The following is a 19,807-nucleotide window of genomic DNA, read 5'->3' on the forward strand; positions in this document are numbered from 1 at the left end:
TCCAGAGAGGGCCCCACTTGCTAGCAGCATGCTCTCAACCCTCTCAGGATGGTCTGTCATAGAGAGCCGATCCAGGGAAAACCTCTTTTCACTCGTGAGGAGTGAGCAGCAGATCTATTCAAAATATCGCAAAAAATAAAAAAAGGAAAGAAAGAAAGGAAAAAGACAAATGAGAGGCTGTTGTGGAAAAACAGGAAAACAATGTGTGACAGAATAGATGAAAAAATACAGCAAAATGATTCTTCATAAACTCGAAGAAGTAGTGAAAATTTTACTTCAATATTTCAGGAACTAGAAGCAGAGCCTCAAGAACCAGAGGGGAAAAAAACGATAAAGAAGCAGAATGAAATGAAAACTGACCTAGAAGAGAAAAGTAAAGTGCACATAATAATAGAAGCCACATTGGATTTAGCCCAAAGAGAAAAGACTCTGATGAAAATGCATCCAGGGATGCAGAGTAGAGACTTGAGAAAATAGAGTAAAATAAAGAGAAAAGAAACACAAAAAAATAGTTAAAAAAAGACTGAGCCATACATAATGAACACGAAAGACATACAAAAATGACTTAACATAATTTGTGCCTTTGGAGAAGAAAACAGAATAAATTGGTAGAAAATATACTGAAACATATCAATGAAAAGAATTTTCAGATAAAGCTCAATTCTCTATGCTGTTAGGGCACACCATGTCCTGGGAAAGGAAAGGGGGTTCACCAACATTGATACATATCTTGATATAGTGACTGGATTTCAAAGAAGAAGAAAGAATTCTATAGGTTTGTATGCACTACGAACACACTGGAAAGGAGAAACACTGGATTGTTTTTAGACTTCTCTCTGGAAACATTTAATGATAGAAGATGATGAAACATGTCTTTAGGAAAAAATATGAGACAAAAGAGTTTCCTATCCAGCCACCTTAGTGTGCAAGCAGAAAGATACTTGAGAAATATCTTTCAAAGATGCAAGCACTTAAGAAATCTAGTTCACCATGAACTTTTTTCAAAGACATCACGAAGACATCAAACCTCAGCTGCCTAAGAAAAGAGTGGAGAAGTCGGGACAAACTTTGCAGGGAGTGAGGAATCCATTTACATGGAGCTGTCAAGGATAAAACTGTCATGGAAATTATGATTATAGAACAGAAGAGAGAAGTGAAAACTATCACAATGTTACAATATAAGTAACAAAAGCCAAGTGGTAGAGAGGAAGAGAAGATGAAGGCAGTGAAAGACCGCTAAGTTCCTCACCTTACAGAGCAGAGGGGTCAGATGTGTTTAAAGCTAGAATATGAAGTAGAGAACTCTAAGAATATCACTTCAGGGAATAAGTGTCAATACTAGATACCAGCAATAATAACATCACCAGTCAAAATCAGGTAGTGAAGGAAGAAGAGGTGAGGTGGATGAAGATCCAAGAATGTACATTCATAGTGGGGAGGCAAGAGATTCTGTGTAAAGACCAGAGATATTAGCATAGAATAGATTACAGAAGAATAAAATGACACTATTGGTCCAAATTTGCAAAATTTCAAGTTGCAAAAACCATGCACAAGTAAGCAAAGCAAATACAGAACAGAAACTGAAAGATAAAGAACAATAAAAATATTTTTAAGATTTGAAGGCTTAATGTAAATAATAACTCTAATAAATAAAAGACCAAAATACAGCTTTTCATAATTATTATGGGGAAATCTTCAAGGTACATGGTTAAATGAAAAAGCTGTTTATAAAAGGGAGTGTATGGGCAGGCTTCCACTTGTACTGAAAAAGGTACATAAACATACCTTAAGTTTTGTAGGCTGTATAGCCAAGCACATGTTATCACACATGCACACATATGTGTGAACAGAGAAATAGAAAGCTTCTGACCAAGAAAGGGCCTTCCAGCCAAGATGGAGGCATAGGTAGATACACTGCCTCCTCGCACAACCAAAAGAAGGACAACAGCAAATTTAAAAACAAAAAAACAACCAGAACTGACAGAAAATTGAACTGTATGGAAGTCTGACAACCAAGGAGTTACAGAAGAAATATTCATCTAGACTGGTAGGAGGGGTGGAGAGGGACACGGGGCAAGGTGGTGGCTGGTGGACCAGGACTGGCAATGCTGTGGCAGGCGGACTGGGCAAGGTGTGGCTGGTGGAGCAGGTGGTCCCACATTTGCATGCAGATAAACTGGGAGGAACAACTGGGGACCCAGGCAGACCACGCAACCCAGAGTTCCAGAGAAAAGAAATAAAGCCTCACAACCTCTGACTGAAAAAACCTGTGGGGGTGGCGGCAGCGGGAGAAGCTCCCAGCCTCACAGGAGAGTTTGTTGGAGAGATCCACAGGGTCCTAGAACGTACACAAACCCACCCATCTGGGAATCAGCACCAGAAGGGTCCAGGTTGCTTGTGGGAAGCAGGGGAAGTGACTGGAAGCCAGCAGATTGCTGAGCAAGTGGCACTGTTCCCTCTCTCCGACCCCTCCCCCACATATAGTGCCTCAACACAACAATGTGAGTTGCCCTACCCTGGCGAATACCTAAGGCTCCACCCCTTACTATGTAACAGGTGTGCCAAGACAAGAAAAAAATGGCCCAAATGAAAGAACAGATCAAAGCTCCAGAAAAAAAAAATTAAGTGTTGAAGAGATAGCCAACCTATCAGATGCACAGTTCAAAACACTGGTAATAAGGATGCTCACAAAATTGGTTGAGTATGATGGCAAAATAGAGGAAAGAGTGAAGGCTATGCAAAGTGAAATAAAGGAAAATGTACAGGAAACCAACAGTGAAGGGAAGGAAACCAGGACTCAAATCAATGATTTGGACCAGAAGGAAGAAATAAACATCAACTGGAAAAGAATGAAGAAACAAGAATTCAAAACAATGAGGAGAGTCTTAGGAACCTCCAGGATAACCTTGAATATTCCAACATCCAAATCATAGGGGTGCCAGAAAGAAAAGTGGAAGAGCAAGAAATTGACAACTTATTTGAAAACATAATGAAGGAGAACTTCCCCAATCTGGCAAAGGAAATAGACTTTCAGGAAGTCCAGGAAGCTCAGAGAGTCCCAAAGAAGTTGGACCCAAGGAAGCACACACCAAGGCACATCATAATTACATTACCCAAGATTAAAGATAAGGAGAGAATGTTAAAAGCAGCAAGAGGAAAGGAGACAGTTACCTACAAAGGAGTTCCCATAAGACTATCAGCTGATTTCTCAAAAGAAACCTTGTAGGCAAGAAGGGGCTGGAAAGAACTATTCAAAGTCATGAAAGGCAAGGACCTACATCCAAGATTCTCTATCCAGCAAAGCTATCATTTAGGATGAGAAGGCAGATAAAGTGTTTCCCAGATAAGGTCAAGTTAAAGGAGTTCATCATCACCAAACCCTTATTATATGAGGGTACATATAAAGGGACTTATCTAAGAAAAAGAAGATCAAAACTATGAACAGTAAAATGACAACAAACTCACAACTATCAACAACCAAACCTAAAAAACAAACTAAGCAAACAACTAGAACAGGAACAGATTCACAGAAATGGACATCACATGGAGCATTATCAGTGGGGAATGGGAGGGGAATGAAGGAAAAGGTACAGGGAATAAGCAGCATAAATGGTAGGTAGAAAATAGATAGGGGGAGGTTAAGAATAGTATAGGAAATGTAGAAGCCAAAGAACTTATATGTATGACCCATGAACATGAACTAAGGGTGGGAGGGGGTGTGCAGGGCAGAGGGGACTAAGGGGGGAAAATGGGACAATTGTAATAGCGTGATCAATAAAATATATTTTAAAAAAAGAAAACTTCTGGAGGGATACACAGGAAACAGGTAACTGGTAGCAGATGCCTCTGGAACAGAAGGCTGAGAACAGGAATCTAGGGAGGATTTTCACTGTCTGTGACTTTCTACTTTTAATTTTAACTATGGGTTTTATTACTTTTTTTCAAGTATATATAATACTTCAAAAGCCACACAGTAATTCCGACCTGCATGAGGAGCTGAGCAGCCCTGGTTTTCCATTTTGGGGCTCCTAACAATGTAATGACGGTTTTATTGCCTCTCAGCAGGAGGGATAAAGATGATGATTGCTGTCCCTCGATTTCATGTGGGGTTTTGGCAGACCGGCAGACGGTCTTATTGATTTACTCGCATCTGAACTTTCCTGGTTTCAATAGGACGTCAGAGTCGACTAAAAAATAGAAAAAACAAAATCTCAATTACGATGTTATAAAGCACTGGGGCATTAGACTCTGTTACCATTTCTATTTTGTCTTAATGTTAGAGTGTCTCCATTTCAACTACCCTGAATTAATAGAATGTGTCTTAGCCTTTCTTCTGGACTCTGGACTCTTTGTCCTTTAATTCTCACCCTGCCCCACTTTTTACCCCACTGATCCCTTCCACCAGGCTCCCTGTAGGCGCTCCATCAAACACACTCTGTTCTCTGGCTCTGAAGGCCCAGGTAACGTGGTCCCAGTCTACCTATCACTGCGTCCAGTGGGCTGCTGGCCATATGCCCGATCCTATTTCCATCTTTGCTCTTGCTGCCTTTCCAGTTGGGAATATCCCCATACCCACCTGATATCCATTCCTACATTGAATCCTTTCTCTCCTGAGTCCTTTTAAACTCACAGCTAACAACTCATCTGAGATAATTTTTCTCCATCTCGAGTTTAGCTCCTTCAGGGGGAAGACCATGGGGCTCCATGTTCTCCATAAATCCCAGGTCTGACCATTTCCCATTTGCAGAGCTCCGACCTCAGTTCAAGACACCAGCACTTCTCGCCTGGTCCATGCCTGCCTGCTCCCCTCCCTATCCCTCTTGAGCCTTCTGTAGTTCCTTCTCCACGGGGCAGCTGGAGCCACTGTTGGCTTTGACCCTAAATCAGATCATCTCATTCTTGGGCTTAAAATCCTTGTGTTTTAAATCCTTTAAATCCAAGGTGTTTTGACCTCTGTGAGGACCCAGTATCTAACTCAGATAGAGAAGGGGGACACTGTATTAAATAGCTCAAATTACAGAGAAAATATGATTCCAGATTGAGCTAAAATATCATGAAAGCCAAGAGTCACCATCGGTGAGATTAGGGAACCCTGCTTTACTCGGAGCATGAAGTGGTGAATCACAACTTTGTGACTGGTTACCAAGTGGGGATTCTCAGAGAAATAAGAAGAAATCAGGTTTCTTCCACTTATGTTTGAGTTGCCCGGCAGGTTGATTTAGTTGAACAGACTTTGGTGTTCTGAGAGAGAGTACAAAGCCCCAAAAGTGTAAGTTGCTGACTCATTTCCTCAGACAGCTTGAAGGTTAATTGGATAGAGCGAGGGCAGACATTTTGACTGACATGTGACATCATTTGCTGCCACTAAAAAAAAAAAAAAAAAGAGGCAAAGATGAAAGGGTCAGATTTACATAAGAAAAACGCAAGCTGGAAGATTTTCTAGGAAGTAGAACAGAGACTCTTAAAAAGGCAAAAGAGATTTTTGACAAGGTGATTTCAAAACAACTCACAGAGTGAGTACCTAGGAGGCACATGGACACCTGACATTCACAGTTGGGAAGAAACTATTGCTGAAGGTCAATCCAGTAGACTTGAGGGGTGATGCAAACATGCTTTGTATTCTTTTCTATCCTTCAAAAAATGTGCCTAACTTTGTATTGTTTGATTCACTAGTATTTTAGAGGGGTAATGCCTGATTGGTTAGTGTGTCTTTGTTTAAATGCATTTGCACATGATGAACATGAACTAGTGCTTGGATTGTGCCTTTAAAAGTTACCAAGACAGTGGCTGTGATGAGGAGGAGACACTGAATAGCTGTCTGGCCATGTGCTATAGCTTCGACTTCTTTATTTTGATGGACACGCCACAGGTACCAGTGCAGATTTAGCGAAGCTCTGGTTTATAGTGGGCGCAGACTTGAAAAGGCTGCGTAATTTTTGACTTGTGTTCTTGGGAGTTCATTCTTTAGGAAGTACATCTGGTGCCAGACAGTCATATTTCTAATGCTTTAGACTCACTTTTCCTTTGTTCACAGTGTGTGGGTGACATGTCAAATCGATTTTTGTGCATACGAAAATAACGTTAAAATATTTTTGAAATTGGTTTGCACAGGCACTTTGCTACACATGACACAATGCATGATTAGCAGGAATGAAGAGCTAATGGGTTTATAAACCCATTATACATAAACGTTTCACCTCTAAAATAACGTTCAGCTGCTACTTATATGCATCGCTGTGAGTTATGTAAGAAATAAATTATTCTATGATCTACAAAAGTCTTATTGCCTTGTATTAGCTTTTTAAGCAATTTGAAAATATGCAGCTTGCTATATTATTGTTCTTTTTTTGGCAAGGTAATGGGGGTGGGGGTTAGACTATATTGGCAGTTTGGAGGTTGAGCTTAAACCGTCTGAACTGACTGGAGCTTGGGAGAGATCTTTGAAAATGTGGGCTTTTCATGGCCAAGGTCACAAGCCGTGTTGGCAGGGTGAGGCTGGGGTGAGAGCAGCCTGCATCAATGTCACAGTTGGTACCTGATGTTTGACAGAGATTCAGGAAACGAAGGTCCAATTTTTAATAATTTTTCTTTTTTTAAAAGATTTTATTTACTTATTTTTAGAGAGAGCGGAAGAGAAGGAGAAAGGGAGGGAGAGAAATATCTATGTGTGGTTGCCTCTTGTGCACCCCTTAACTGGGGACCTGGCCTGCAACCCAGGCATGTGCCCTGATTGGGCATTGAACTGGCGACCCTTTGGTTTGCAGGCCAGAACTCAGTCCACTGAGCCACACCAGCCGGGGCTAATAGTTTTTCTTTTTAAAGGTGCTGGCATTCAAATTAAATATTTATGACTGTTCAACACATCACAAAGAAAACCAGGGAAGAGAGGAAAGCTTACAGAATTAAACAACTTACCCGTGCTTGTAAGCTCGGTTTGTGAGTATCTTACAATACAATACAAAGGTTTGACAATATGACTGGGGTTCAGGGATGGGAGGAGTCAGCTCCTGAGAGGGGTCAGTCTACTCTGGTCATGTGATTGGGTCGCCTTGATGTGGACTGTCACAGGGTGGCCTTTACAAAGGTACCTGCTCTCAGCAAACATATGCCTGGCCAGTGGCCCCTCCTTAGATGGAGAAGCCAATACTTTGTTTTACGTTTATTGGAGTGAAGGGTCAGGGCAGCGCATCCCCAGGATTCCATGGGCCTCCAGTATCCCCCAAATAAGCAAAAGGACAAGGCAAGCAGAACCAAAGACACCCTCTATGTCCTCAAAACTTCAAGGACGCTGGTGTCCCTGCCTTCCCTGCTTAGAGCTAGCTCCCAAGTGTCGCCTGGGGAGATCTACAGTCCTAACCCCAAACCTGACTTGTGCACAGAAAATCCTGTGGGAGTGTTCAAAAAGCGGGGGTCACCGTTGACCAGGCGATTTGTACAGAGTTTGAATATTCGAGTGGAAATACACATGCCAAGCGCTGCACAGTGCATGTTTGGGGAGAGAGAGCTGTGTCCTCAGTGTGGTGCCGAAACAGCTGAGACAACTTCTAATTCCACTGACATGGAAAACAGGAGTGACCATGGTACAGAAAAAGAGTGGTAGGGGCTTTGTGTGAACACTTTCAGATAACCATGGGTATTCTCGTTCACCCATGTGCCTCGGGTCCTTGGCCATTTCACAGGGAAGAGAAAAGAGGGAGCAGAAATGGGCAGCACAGGGAGGAGCACCTGGTCTAGCCTTTGAGAAGTCGCCTTGCCCCTTCTTTGGGAGTGGATCTCAGCTCCTCTGCTGGAACGCCAGAGGTGGACCCAGCAACCCTGGCACACGGAGTGAATCATCCTGTAAATGGAGACGCCAGCTGAGAAAGAGCTGGTACACATCATCTCACAGAGCATTAGATGGGCTCCAAAGAGCAATGGTCTTGTGGGCCCTTTGACATGGGATAACATATGGTGTTTGTGCTGTGTCTTACCACTTCCTGGCTGAGTACAAAACCAAGAGTCTGTGTTGAAGGGAGGGAGGCTTTTTATGTTCAGGGCAAGTGAATTTTATCAGACTTATTTCATTGGTGGCTTCTCTTAGGACCTTAGAGGCTGAGGAGTGGAGATCCTTCTGTTTGATCGGGCTCCAGTCCTTCTCCACAGAGGCCCGGATGAGGTTAGCAGGACTAAATGGTGGAAGTGTTAGCAGAAATTTTTCATGATTAAAGAAGTGGAAAGAAAAATAAACACTTCTTCATCTCAATGGTGGGAAAGCCAAATTGGCAACAGGCAAGTTCTCCAAATTAAGGGTCTAGTATTTCCCCTTCACAGGGGGCACGGCCTTAAGTCTTGGAGCCTCAGAACAAGGGACATGGGGAGGAAACTTCTCCCTCTGGTTGGTGTTTGCGTGCCTTGGGAGTGAAGCTTCCACACACTTGGGTTTAGAGTTTTCTTCCCAACCCGGGCTGCCCCGCTCTTCCTGGGAACAAGTCAAAGGACAAGGGAATAAAACGTATCTACTCTCAGGCTCCTGCTCCAGTTCCTCTGCCAGGCCCCTCAGCCGTGGATGGCCTTTCTGTGAGTCCACCTCTGCAGGAGACAGCTTACATTAGGCAATTCATTAGAACTGGCAGAAAACTAGTTTATTAAAAGTGAACTTGAAAATATGCACATTGCTAGTTAGTTGTCAATACGCCGATTGCTAACAACCTCTCAGAAACGTAAAGCATCGCCCCCTGACTGGCTCAGTGAACCAGGGATCCTGCCGGACCAGGTGTGCCCATTGTGCAGAGGAAGGAATGGAGGTGCACAGGGGCCGGGAGGGCTCCAGTGAGAGACCCGAGTCTAGAACCCCGGGTTTGTCACTACCGTGAATGAAGTGTTTCTTTTTTGCCACAGCACACCCTGATTTGTGTCATTAGCTCAATGGTTAATTTCCCAAGTGGCGTGTCAACTTGGCCAGGCTACTGTCCTTGATTATGCATGCACACACTAATCTAAGCGTTGTTGTGGAAGTATTTTTTAGACATGATTAAAGCCCACAAAGCTGACTGTATCTTTAAGAACCTTGGTGGGCCTGACTCAATCAGTGGAAGGTCCCTAAAGGGAGCACTGAGGTTTGTCTGGGAGAAGAAATTGTCCCTGTGGATGGCAGCTTCAGCCCATGTCAGAGAATTTTGGTCTTCCCCACTCAAAAGTGTGCTCTCTGGGTTTCTGAGGTGCCTCGCTTGCCCCTCAATGGTGGAAGCCAATTCCTTCTAAGAAGTCTCTCACTGTGTATCTCCTGCTGGCCCTGCTTCTCTGGCTGAACCTTGACTGATACACCAAGGGAGCAACGGCAATTAAAACATGGGTCTGACGTAATGGAGTGGACGCCGAGGTCTCCATGTATGGGTTGGAAGAGAAATCAAGCCTCTGCAAGGACACAGGCCACGATCTTGCTTCATGGAACCAGAAGCCTGATCTTTCATACACTTTGCACAGCTCTTGTTGAAGGAGTGGACCTGCCCTCGCCGGGCTCTGAGGCCAGGGCTGGAGTCAAATGCAATGACTGGCTGGACATTGATTCGCTGGCCAACAACCATTGGGTGGAAGGGGAACACTGGGCCAGGGAAGCGAAGATCAGAAACTTAGTGCAGAAAGCACGTTCACCTGCCACAAGGTTGTGGCCAAGGTGGGAGGTCACAGGCTGAGCTGGAGAGAGCCAGGGCCTTCCAGAGAGACAATGGGGGCCATGGAACCAGAGTCAGGCTTCGTGTGTGGAAATGCAAGAACAACCAATGGAGTTGACTGTGGGTTTTCAGAGGAAAATTATGCATCCTTTAGAGCACACCTTTGCAGGTTTTCTGACTTCAGCTGTTCATTGCCGTGGAGCTGATTTTACAACCTGTGAGTTGTGGAGAACCCACGGCAATGCCATTGCAACTGCCCAGGCAAAGTCATTCTTGGGTAGTGACTGCGCATGCGTTCTGTCAGGTGGAGGTTGAATCAATCTCCCCCACACCCCCCTCCAAAAAGCCCCACTTCAACATTCTGTATAGATTTTATTCTATAAAATCTACAGTTCTTGGACTTCTTTGAACCTGTTTGATATCTGTACGATTTCCTTATTTAATGAAGAAGTTAAATAAAACTTTTGGTACATGTTTATTTTATATTTGTATGAGAGTCATGACTGTACTTAAAAAATAAATTATCCTCTAACGACAACTGAGGTGCCTTGGGTACATGGAGAGGAGAGCCACAGGCTGCATCGTCTTCAGAGACAAGGGACAAGAGTCTGCCCAGTGGGGACAGCCAAGGGTTATCAGCCTCAGAAAGGCCTGTGCCGCCTTGCTTTGCTGCAGGGATGTGAATAGAAGAATGTTTTAAATTTTTATTTTTTAATTAATGTAAAATACAGATACTTTATCTTGACTTTTGAGATTAATATCAAGTGCTGCTTTTATAAGTTTTCTGAGGAAGGGCTCCATGCGGTCTCTATCTCTCCTACTAAAACAGACATCTGTTTGTGTGTATGATTAATGTTTTACCTGCTTCCAGAAACCACATTTGCGATGGACCGACTGGCAACAGGAGAGAGGATGATAGACGGTGTAGCAGGTCAGACCCTGCAAAGAGCAATGTCATCTGCAGGACCACAGAGCAGGTGGTGAAAAACCATATGGTAAAAGTAACAGAAGGCTACATGGTGAATACATTCAACCCCAAGCAGGCAACTAATGAGAGTGATGAGCAGAAAGGAAACAAGATCTCCAGCTCTGAGATACTGATGCTACTTTGCACTTTGGATTCCATGGCAAGAGGCTCCAGAGGGCCCAGAGTGGTTTTGCTTTCCTATTGGTCCTCCTATTGGAGGTGGGGGGTGGCAGGAGAGGGCAGGCAGGGCAGCAGACATGGCTGGTTCTCCTGTGTGAATGGAAACGCTGGGGCAGAGATGGGGACTGTCCCTTCCCTAAGATGCTGTAGGCAGCCGGGAGAAGGAAGATCGAAGCCCGGGCCTCCTGCTCCCACAGTGCTCTCTCTACCTGGACATCCTGTCAGGAAAGCCACGGTGAGGGTGGGGATGGCAATGTCGCTCTGTAAACAATGGAGGAGATGGAGATGAAGGAGGCATGTTCACTCTATCATTTTCTCAGTACACATAACTGTGCCTATAGACATGCGCACCGCCAACCTCAGGGTGAGCTGAATGAGCTCTGTGAGTGCAGAGATTCATACTGCACAGAATGTAACACTAAAATATTTTCTTAAAGCCCTTTGTGAGGGAAACATCACAGAATTCAGTTGAATGTGTATGTACTCTATAAAAAAAAGTGCACCTTCAGGAAGTAAACCATACTGTTTATCAAGAAAAGCATTCGGGAAACTGAGATAAAATATTAATTCTCTGACCATCCAGGGACTGCTGTTAAGAGAAAGATCTAGAATCTAAAGCTGAGCTCCAGGCAAAGGAGGAAGAACACCGCCCTGGGGTAAGTGGGGAATACAAAGGAACTTGGGGAGTCCTGCGGCAAGAGCAGCTCCTGTGGGGACACAAAGGGGAGAAGGAGTTGGGCATAAACAGGGACTTCAGAGGACCAGCTGCTGAGCCCCAGGGATAACCAGCCAGGCAAGCATCTGAGCCCCGGGGACAACCAGCCAGGCAAGCATTGCTGTGTGAATTCAGAGCTCAAGACCCATGCAACGTCCTGAGCAGAATAACAAGCTGGCACTTTTCAAATAAATCAAAAATGTTTTTCTGAAATCACAGTACAGAATATTCTTGGAAGTTGTTTATGAGTGGCAGTGTTAAAACACGGCTCTCGAGCTGTGTGTCTGGTGTGTCGCTCACATTGCAGAAGATGGAAAAATGCAAGGAGGGAATGATGACAAAGTGAACTTTGCCGGCTGTGCAAGAATTCACAGCCCCTGGGATGGGGGACGAGGAGACCAGGCTTGGTGGATCCCAGAGCTGAGCACTAGACCATGAATCTGGGGATTGTCAAACCAGCCTGAGTCAATTGCCTGGAGGATTTGGGAGTAAATAATGAATCACAGACAGAGAAGGGATAGGAGCTCCTGCCATGATAAGCTACTATTGACACAAGGCTGCTATTGATATGTCCAAGGCACATTCCTCATATGAGTGGCCCCTTTTCTACTCTTAATAATGCTGACATTTATTGAGCACCTACTATATGCCAGGCACTGCCTTCCATGCCCCCATGTAATAATTCATGGAAATAATCCAAGAGATGTTTTTATAGACTCGAGTGGAGAAACTCATCAGGTAAATTAGCTAGTTTGTGTTTTAACTATCTAACTACTTTCCTGAGTTGTCAGTTTCAGTCCTTCTCGGGTCTGGTCAAGCTGGTTTCAGAGAGGAACATTTGCCTCAGACCTTCATGGGTTTGTGTGATTGGGGTTTAGCACACTCTGTTCATTTCAGTCCCCATCCAGAGTCTGAACAATTTATCCATGTGATGTAGGTAGTTGATGACTTGTAGTGATTTGAAGGAAGTAAATAGGTTCTATCTACCTTTTTGTAGCTCCTCTCACCCATCAGGAAACACGGCATCTTTACCTTTCCATATGCTTTAAATCTACTGTGACATTTATACTTCCAAATAAAGCAGCAAAGTTCTATTTAGGGTCCTTTAAAGGGTGAGCCTGGAAAGCCTACTCATTGTCTTCCATTAGCATGTTGGTTGACCAGATGGCTCTGGCCCCTTACACTAAGCAGTGTAAATGAGGGACGGAGCTCCCCTAAGGGCAGGCTTGAGGGGTGAGGTGCTCTGGGTAGTAGGACTTGAAAAGCAAAGCCCCAGCACAAGCAGAGGCACCCCAAGGCAGAGAATGGCACAGGTCCCTGGGAAGATGTAGGGAAGGAACAAGGGACTGTAGTTCTCCAAAGTGGGCATCTAACATAGTAACTCCTTATATCCTGGAACTGTGGGAGGCAGGAGTCTTGGCCAGATGCTGAGTTGTCCCTTTTCATATACATGTTGCAACAACTAAGAGGGCACACCGTTGGTGGTGTTTCTCTGGCCTGCTGAACGCAGATGGGTGCCTGGCATTATACATCTGATTAGGTAAATTAAAGATCTGAAAGCAGTAATGTCAGCAATAGCCACCATTAAACAGAGATCTCAGGAGTGGAATAGACCTTTTAAGCATCTGTGTTACTTGACGCCCAATATTTATCTCTTTGGCTCAGGCCCAAGTACCTAGCTGGCAAGGACCCAAACCCATGCCTGGACTTGCCTCTTGGGATCCAAAAAAATCCAGTTGGCCAGAATTGAAAATTGCCTCTCTGGGTTTCAGATCATTAGTAGAAGAATTCTGAGATGTTTCAGAGAGTACACTAAAAACAAAACAAAACAAAACAAAAAAACCCTGAAGCAATTCAAGAATTTTTATTTTGTTTTCAAAATCAGATGTCAGGAAGGGATTTGGAAGAGTTTCCATCACTTCAGAGAGAATGGGCACAAGCATGCTGATTGTGCTGGGTTTTTATTGTCCTGTTTATGCTGATGAAGAAGTTTGTACATTTTGGAGAGACTCTTTGAGGGGGATCTGATGGTCCCCCATTGCCCATCATGGTCTTTCTGTTCTGACATTGCTGGCACCTGTGCCTCCGCAGGCTCTGCTTCTGGTCCCGCACCTGGGTCTGGACACTCATGAGAGCCTTGTAGCTGACATGCAGGAATTCCTTGTCCACCTCACAGATTCAGAAGCCAAGCCTAGTCTTAGGGGTGCACCGTGGGCTCTGTCTCCCCAGATTGCTTTGTCATACTCAGGTCCCTTCCTATTTTGCCAAGTCTTCTTTCCCGTTCCTTACCTTCCATTTCCTATTTTCACTTTTCCCTGACACCCAGGACTCTGTTGACAGTGAATGAATGACTGCCACTGGCCACCCACTGACACAGGAATCCCATAGCAATAGAGCTACGGCCTTGGGTTGATGAGAACTAACATGGGGAATAACAGGATACAGGGAGCTAGTCAAGTTGTGGGTTCTGGCCTGAACACATGGCTTGAAGGACCTCAGACTAATGCTAGAGCTCAAACCAAAGTCAGGGGCTGAGTTTTCTTGGTGGGTGGGAGTCATGATGTGAAATGCAAGGCTGAGGCGGGCCCTGTGCCCCTCCTGCACACCTTCCTGGGAGGATGATCGGGTGGAGGGTACCGGGAGAGCCAGGATGAGGGCCAGAGGCCAACTCCATCCTTGACAGGAGGACAGGGGCCTGCACACAGCCACTCGCTGGGCTCTGAGACTTCTTCCTCCATAACAGGGGGACCTGATTCTTGGGTGCTCTTCATACATGAGTCACAGCTCCCTCCTCAGATCTGGAAGAAGTCATTCAGAGAACACCGTGCTTTTTCAACCGATGAGTAAACTGGCAGACGGACAGGGGGACTGCTAGCTAAACAGTGCGGAGAGAGGTGAGTCTGCAGCAGAGAGCGTGTCCAAAGAAACAGAAGTTTGGTGTTTGGGTATATATTTCCCATTTGTAAAGTAAAATCACCTGTTTCTTCTTTTATTTTTTTTTTAAAGAAAAGCTTTTAAAAACCCTATTAAGAAACAGCAAAATGATTGCTGGGCATTAGGTAGCTGTTGAAATGTTTTGATGGATTTAGAATAAGGAAGTTATAAACATATGGAGTTCATTTAAAAAAATTAAGTGTGTGTATTTCTAAATAAAAGGCAATTCTCTATGAAAATATAGTTTAGCTTTTTTTTGGGAGGGGGAGGAGTTTAATTATGAAGCAAACGAATGTTTACACGCAAACCAAAATAAATCTGTGTAAGGCATGAATGTCCTAAGAGCTGATTTGATTAATCAGTACAGGGCGAAGCAGAGGTCTGGGGCTGCCCTTTGAGAGTCAAGCTGGTTAATTCATCACCTAACGTGTGAAATCTCATCTGCAGGGCCACGGAGAAAGAGTCTATCTTCCAGGACAGAGCTGTGCCGCCCAGGCCCACGGGTCTAATCAAGGCTGCCTGGGTGTCAAGCCAGCCCTAAATGAGGACGTTTCTAAAGAGAATACATGGAGGAACCTAAGCAAGTTGGCGTCCTGGAGTCAGGATCTGTGAGACTGGAAGGGCGAGCCCTCCTTCACGTCCCTGGCATTAGTTTAGAAAATAGGGTGCTCTGGTTACTGACAGGAAGGTTTCAGTTTACCCAAGAGACACAACCTGTAGAAGGTCAGGAGAGGTGACTAACTATCGAAGGCCGAACATTTTCCTTCATTCACTTCACTCCCCCAACCAGACTCTTTGCATAGACTTCTGATTGGAACTTGGCTCCCTCGGTAAATTCTCCTCCTGGCAGTGATGCTTCCGAAGGTGGTGTTCTGGTTTGCACATCAGTCTGTTGTGAGTTTAGTTCATGTGAGTTTGGCCCCTTGAGCTCAACCATCTCTACAGGCCCTAGCCAACCCCGTTGTTGCTCTTCGGACCTGAGGGCCAGACCGGGCCACCTGGAACCTGGTGATGACTCCAATCATCACTTGCCAGCCTCCACTGGGACAGCATCTGCACACTGTGCACACACTGTGCACACACTGCAGTCATTTCATGTCAACGCGAAATACCAGGAGGGATGGTGGCACCTGCTATTCATTCCTGGCTCATCAACTACCAAGCACTTTACACAAATCCTTCCAGTAAATCCTCTCAGTGACTCTACGGGACGGATGCTATTCTCAGTCTTCATTTACAGATGAGAACACCAAGACTAGACCGGGAGAATGGCTTGTCCAGAGATCACGTTCCTGGCAGCCAGTGGGGGCGTTTGGACTGGGGCCGGCCAGGGCAGTGCAGACTGGATGTGTCCAGGCATACAGTCACCTGGCCTCCCAAACTGGCTCACAGGACACGCTGGCCCTGCATAGCTGGCACGGCCCTGTTAAGGTGCTCAGACTTGTCTGGACCGGATGCTGTTTAATTAACCTCTATGTATATGTGTTTAGTTATGCATTCGAGAACCATTATTAAGAACCCACAACATAGGGACTAGAGATAGAAATATGAGTAAGTTATCTACTTTCCCACTCTCCCATTCTTATCACCTCAAACCTCTAACACCTTTCCCCATCCTCACTCCCAGCTGAAGACCCAGCTTCCTCTTTCACCAAGAAAGCTGACATCTTGATAAGGAAACATCTACAGGTCTCCCGATAACGCCTGCCCACCCACCTGTGTCCTTGCTTATCTGCTCTGCTATGGGTCGTGTTAGTAGCCATGAACCTCCCAGATCCTCATCCCAGGCAGCCCATCTCCACACGGCACCTTAGATCCTGCGCTTTCTGCTTTCCAAGGGCACCATGGCTCAGCATTCTTAGCATTTTCCAGCTCCTTCCCATCCAGTGTCATCACCACTGGTAAAAGTGTTCTGTTCTTGCCCATCGTCAGCAGTAGGTGACCCATGTGATTACCCCCTCTTCCTGGACATGTGCTCTTGGCTTCTCACTGCTGTTTCTTTCTCTTTCCTTCCTTCCTTCCTTTCTCTCTCGCTCTCCCTCTCTCCCTCTCTCTCTCCCTCTCTCTCTCCTCCCTTCTTTTCTTTTTTTTTTCTTTCCCCTCCCTCCCCCTTCGCTCCCCCCTCACTCCCTCCTTTGTAGGTTCCTCATTAGCTGTGATGCCCCAGGGCTCAGCTCTCACACCTGTTTTCTTCTCCATTCTCACTCTGGTTTAAATACCCAGCTACGTGCAGATGGCGGTGAAATTTATAACTTGTATCTCCAGCCTGGTCCTCCCTTGAACTCCCGACTAATATATCAGACCAGCCATGTCTCCTGCCTCCAGCACCCCCTCCCTCCTGATCCAAGCCGCTACCTCTGCAGCAGCCTCCTGCCCCTCCTCTCTGTTTCCATCATTGTCCCTGAAAATCTGTTCTCAACACCACAGCCACTTTGGGTCCTGGTGGTCCTCTGACCCAAACCCTCCTTCTGTTGCCCTTCTCCAGCAATGTCAAAGTCATACCAAGGCCCAGAAGCCCCTTTCCTATGAGCCTCAAGGTCCCAGAGAACAGCTACTGACTAGTGGGAGACATGTGTTTCTCCCATAGCCCTCCACCCAGCACCGGCCCAGGAGGTCTGTTCCGTCTCCATCACTGATCTAGACAGGGTCAGCCCCTCTCAAGTGAATTACAACTCCCTCCAACAAGCAGGTGTCATTTTTGTAAAGGGAAAAAGAACCTAAAAAGCAGAAGCCTGGTCACCAAGGGCTGGAACTTCAGCCTGCGTCATTCATTCTGTCTCCCCAAGCCCAGTTCTCCTCTGGGAGTCTTCCCTTTTCTATGAATTCCTAATGCCAAGCCCCCCCACCCCATCCTGTTTCCTCCTCTCCCTCCGGCCCAGTGCTCCTGTGAGAGTGGGGGATGGATGGCCGACCAAGCTCTAATCACACCCCCCAGGCCAGGCCCCTCCGGGCCCCACCTTCTGCTCTGGCTAATCCTTGGATTTAATTGCTGGTGGTTGTGTGCTCCTGAGGTTTGGGCCAGATACAAGGCAGCTAACAGCTCATTGTTTTGATTTTCCTTCTTACCAGCCTCACACTTCAAGGCTCATGTGAAAATTAAAGCTGAGTAATTTTCTCTTTGAACCAGGCTCAAAGGCCGAAGGATAGCCTTGACCTTTTCCATAGCAGCCAGCTCAGGGCCAGTGCCTGTCAGCAGCTTGCGCCCTGTCTTCCTGAAAACGGAGCTCCCCACGTTTGCTCACAGGTGCTTCTAGGCAAGGGGCACCTCTGGCAGGCCTCTTAGTCCCTATGTTATTTTTTTATTACTAAATGATTCAGAGCCCTAATGGTCTTGCTGAGTGGTTTCTACAGCTGAAAGGTAATGAGTAATGACCCATAAGATTCGACTTTGTGTTGAGCTTGGCAATCATGAAGTACCAATGGGGATGATGGACGTGAACTAACATTCGCTGGGCTCACTGAAAACCAAACGCAGAGCTTCTTGCTCAGAAATTGCTGAGAATCTCCAGATGATGCCAGCAGTGTTAAACCAAGCGTGGGGTCCCCCTGAGCGCTGGGCAGTGGGCGTGACTGGGCACTGACCCAGCGCGTGAGGCTCTGAAGCTCATGCTTTACACATGTGGTCTCATGGCATTCTCACCAAACCCTTCGAGTAGAAACTCTCCTTGTTTCTGTTTTACAGATGAGCAAGCTGGGGCTTTCAGTGGCTGTATCACTTGCCAGAGTTACCCAGCTAATAATTGGGAGTCAGGGTTCAAATCCAGGCAGTGACTGCCAAGCAACAACCCCCAGAGAGATGGCTACGGTAAATGCAGGGAGGCTCAGCTCCCAGCGACACTTCTATATCCCCGTGGGTTGATCCCTGAGCAAACACACACTGTGAGGTGTGCACCAGCAGAGCTGTGTGAACACACCTGGGTAACCCAGCAGCAAACGGGCATGCTGGCCATGTCCAAGATGAACAAGAGCCCAAACATGCCCTGAACGGTGTGGCTCAGTTGGCTGGAGCATCACCCTGTAACCGTAAGGTTACGGGTTTGATTCCCGGTCAGGGCACACATCTAGTTTGTGGGTTTGACTCCCAGCCCAGACACGTGGTGTACAATCCTTGGTCCAGGAACTGGTCCCTGGAGCATGCAGGAGACAACCAATCAATGCTTCTCTCTTGTATGGATGTTTCTCTCTCTCCCTTTTCTCCTTTCCTTTCTCTCTAAAAGCTATAAAAAGAAATGTCCTCGAGTAAGAATAAAACACCAAAACCAAAACAGAACAAGAGCCCAAACATACCAGACTTGATGCAACCTCAGCTCAGCCGCCCGACGAATCATCGAATGCTGGTGCGCAAAGCTTGACCAGTCTACCCGCAAACACCGACGGCTTCCCTGTTCAGTGTATCTTGCGTAGTCCAGGTCCTTAGAACGAGAGCGCTGTATCTTACAACAGTGGACCCCCAGCGGCAGGATCCCGGAGAAAGGCAAGCGGACCCACGCCTGGTGTGAAAACTAACCACCACTGATCCAATTCCGGTGATTAAACTATGAGCTCCCTCATGCACCTTTCCTTCCCAGGTCTCTCCTGGGACAACCAGGAAAGCCTAAAGCAGGTCTACCTTTGTTTTCTGCCACTGGCGTTATCTGCAATTTTGACATCAGTCAACGGCTGATAGGAGAGGGGACCACAGGTGAACATTCTGTGATTTTTATCTAATGCCATCAAAATGGCTCCCCGCAGGGTGTGCAAGGGAAAAACTTCGCTGGTCTGTGAGATGCTTCTGCCTTCAAAGCATAAAATCTGATGAACAAGTTGCTTTCAAATGAAAGGAAAGAGCTGTGATATTTTGCTAGCTCATCACATACAAGCTGGAGTGAGTGATGCTAAATTCTGACTAGGCTAACAGGCCACTGGGATGTAGACTTACAGGTGAGCTTGCTGCTTTTCCTCACAGAGATGGGACAGGAGTGCCACTGGGCTGCCTGTGTTCCCACCCAGGAGAGTGCTCTGAGGCACTAGTCTCCTCCCTCCCCCTCCCCAGAGGCTTTCTTTCTCAGGACAGAGGATTTGGACACTTTATTGTTTAGTGTGAACTTAACAGAGTACCAGGTTGCAAAGCCCGTGGGTGTACATTGTCTAGCTCTTTCTCTGGACCACAGCAGAAGGCCATAGGCTTAGTCTGACATTTGCAAGATAAAAAACCAGAAGTTGGAGAAGAGACAATGAAAGAGAAAGAAAAGGAATCCTGAACTTTCTTGAAGCATTTCCATAAAAAATGACTTAATTCTGAACACATCTGCAGTAGGAGCAGACAGCTACGTGGCTTCCCTGAGGGGCTGAGCTCTTTCTGAGACTGACTCCCTGTCCTCA

At 45.9% G+C, this 19,807-nt stretch overlaps 1 protein-coding gene across 2 annotated transcripts in view; it reads right to left on the reverse strand.

Annotated features, from left to right (window-relative positions):
- Positions 1 to 19,807, reverse strand: part of KCNJ6 (potassium inwardly rectifying channel subfamily J member 6) — a 186,548-nt gene that overhangs the window by 138,189 nt on the left and 28,552 nt on the right. The window contains exon 1 of one of the 2 annotated variants that reach the window (XM_045195790.2): positions 3,985 to 4,080. The exons of the other annotated variant lie outside the window; for it this stretch is intronic. Within the exon in view, the coding sequence (XP_045051725.1) occupies positions 3,985 to 3,990 (6 nt within the window). The 5' untranslated portion in view covers positions 3,991 to 4,080. Of the gene's footprint in view, positions 1 to 3,984; positions 4,081 to 19,807 lie in introns of those variants that run through there. 2 annotated transcript variants of the gene reach the window in all.

Source organism: Desmodus rotundus, chromosome 2 (assembly GCF_022682495.2).
Source record: "Desmodus rotundus isolate HL8 chromosome 2, HLdesRot8A.1, whole genome shotgun sequence".
Taxonomy (NCBI): domain Eukaryota; kingdom Metazoa; phylum Chordata; class Mammalia; order Chiroptera; family Phyllostomidae; genus Desmodus; species Desmodus rotundus.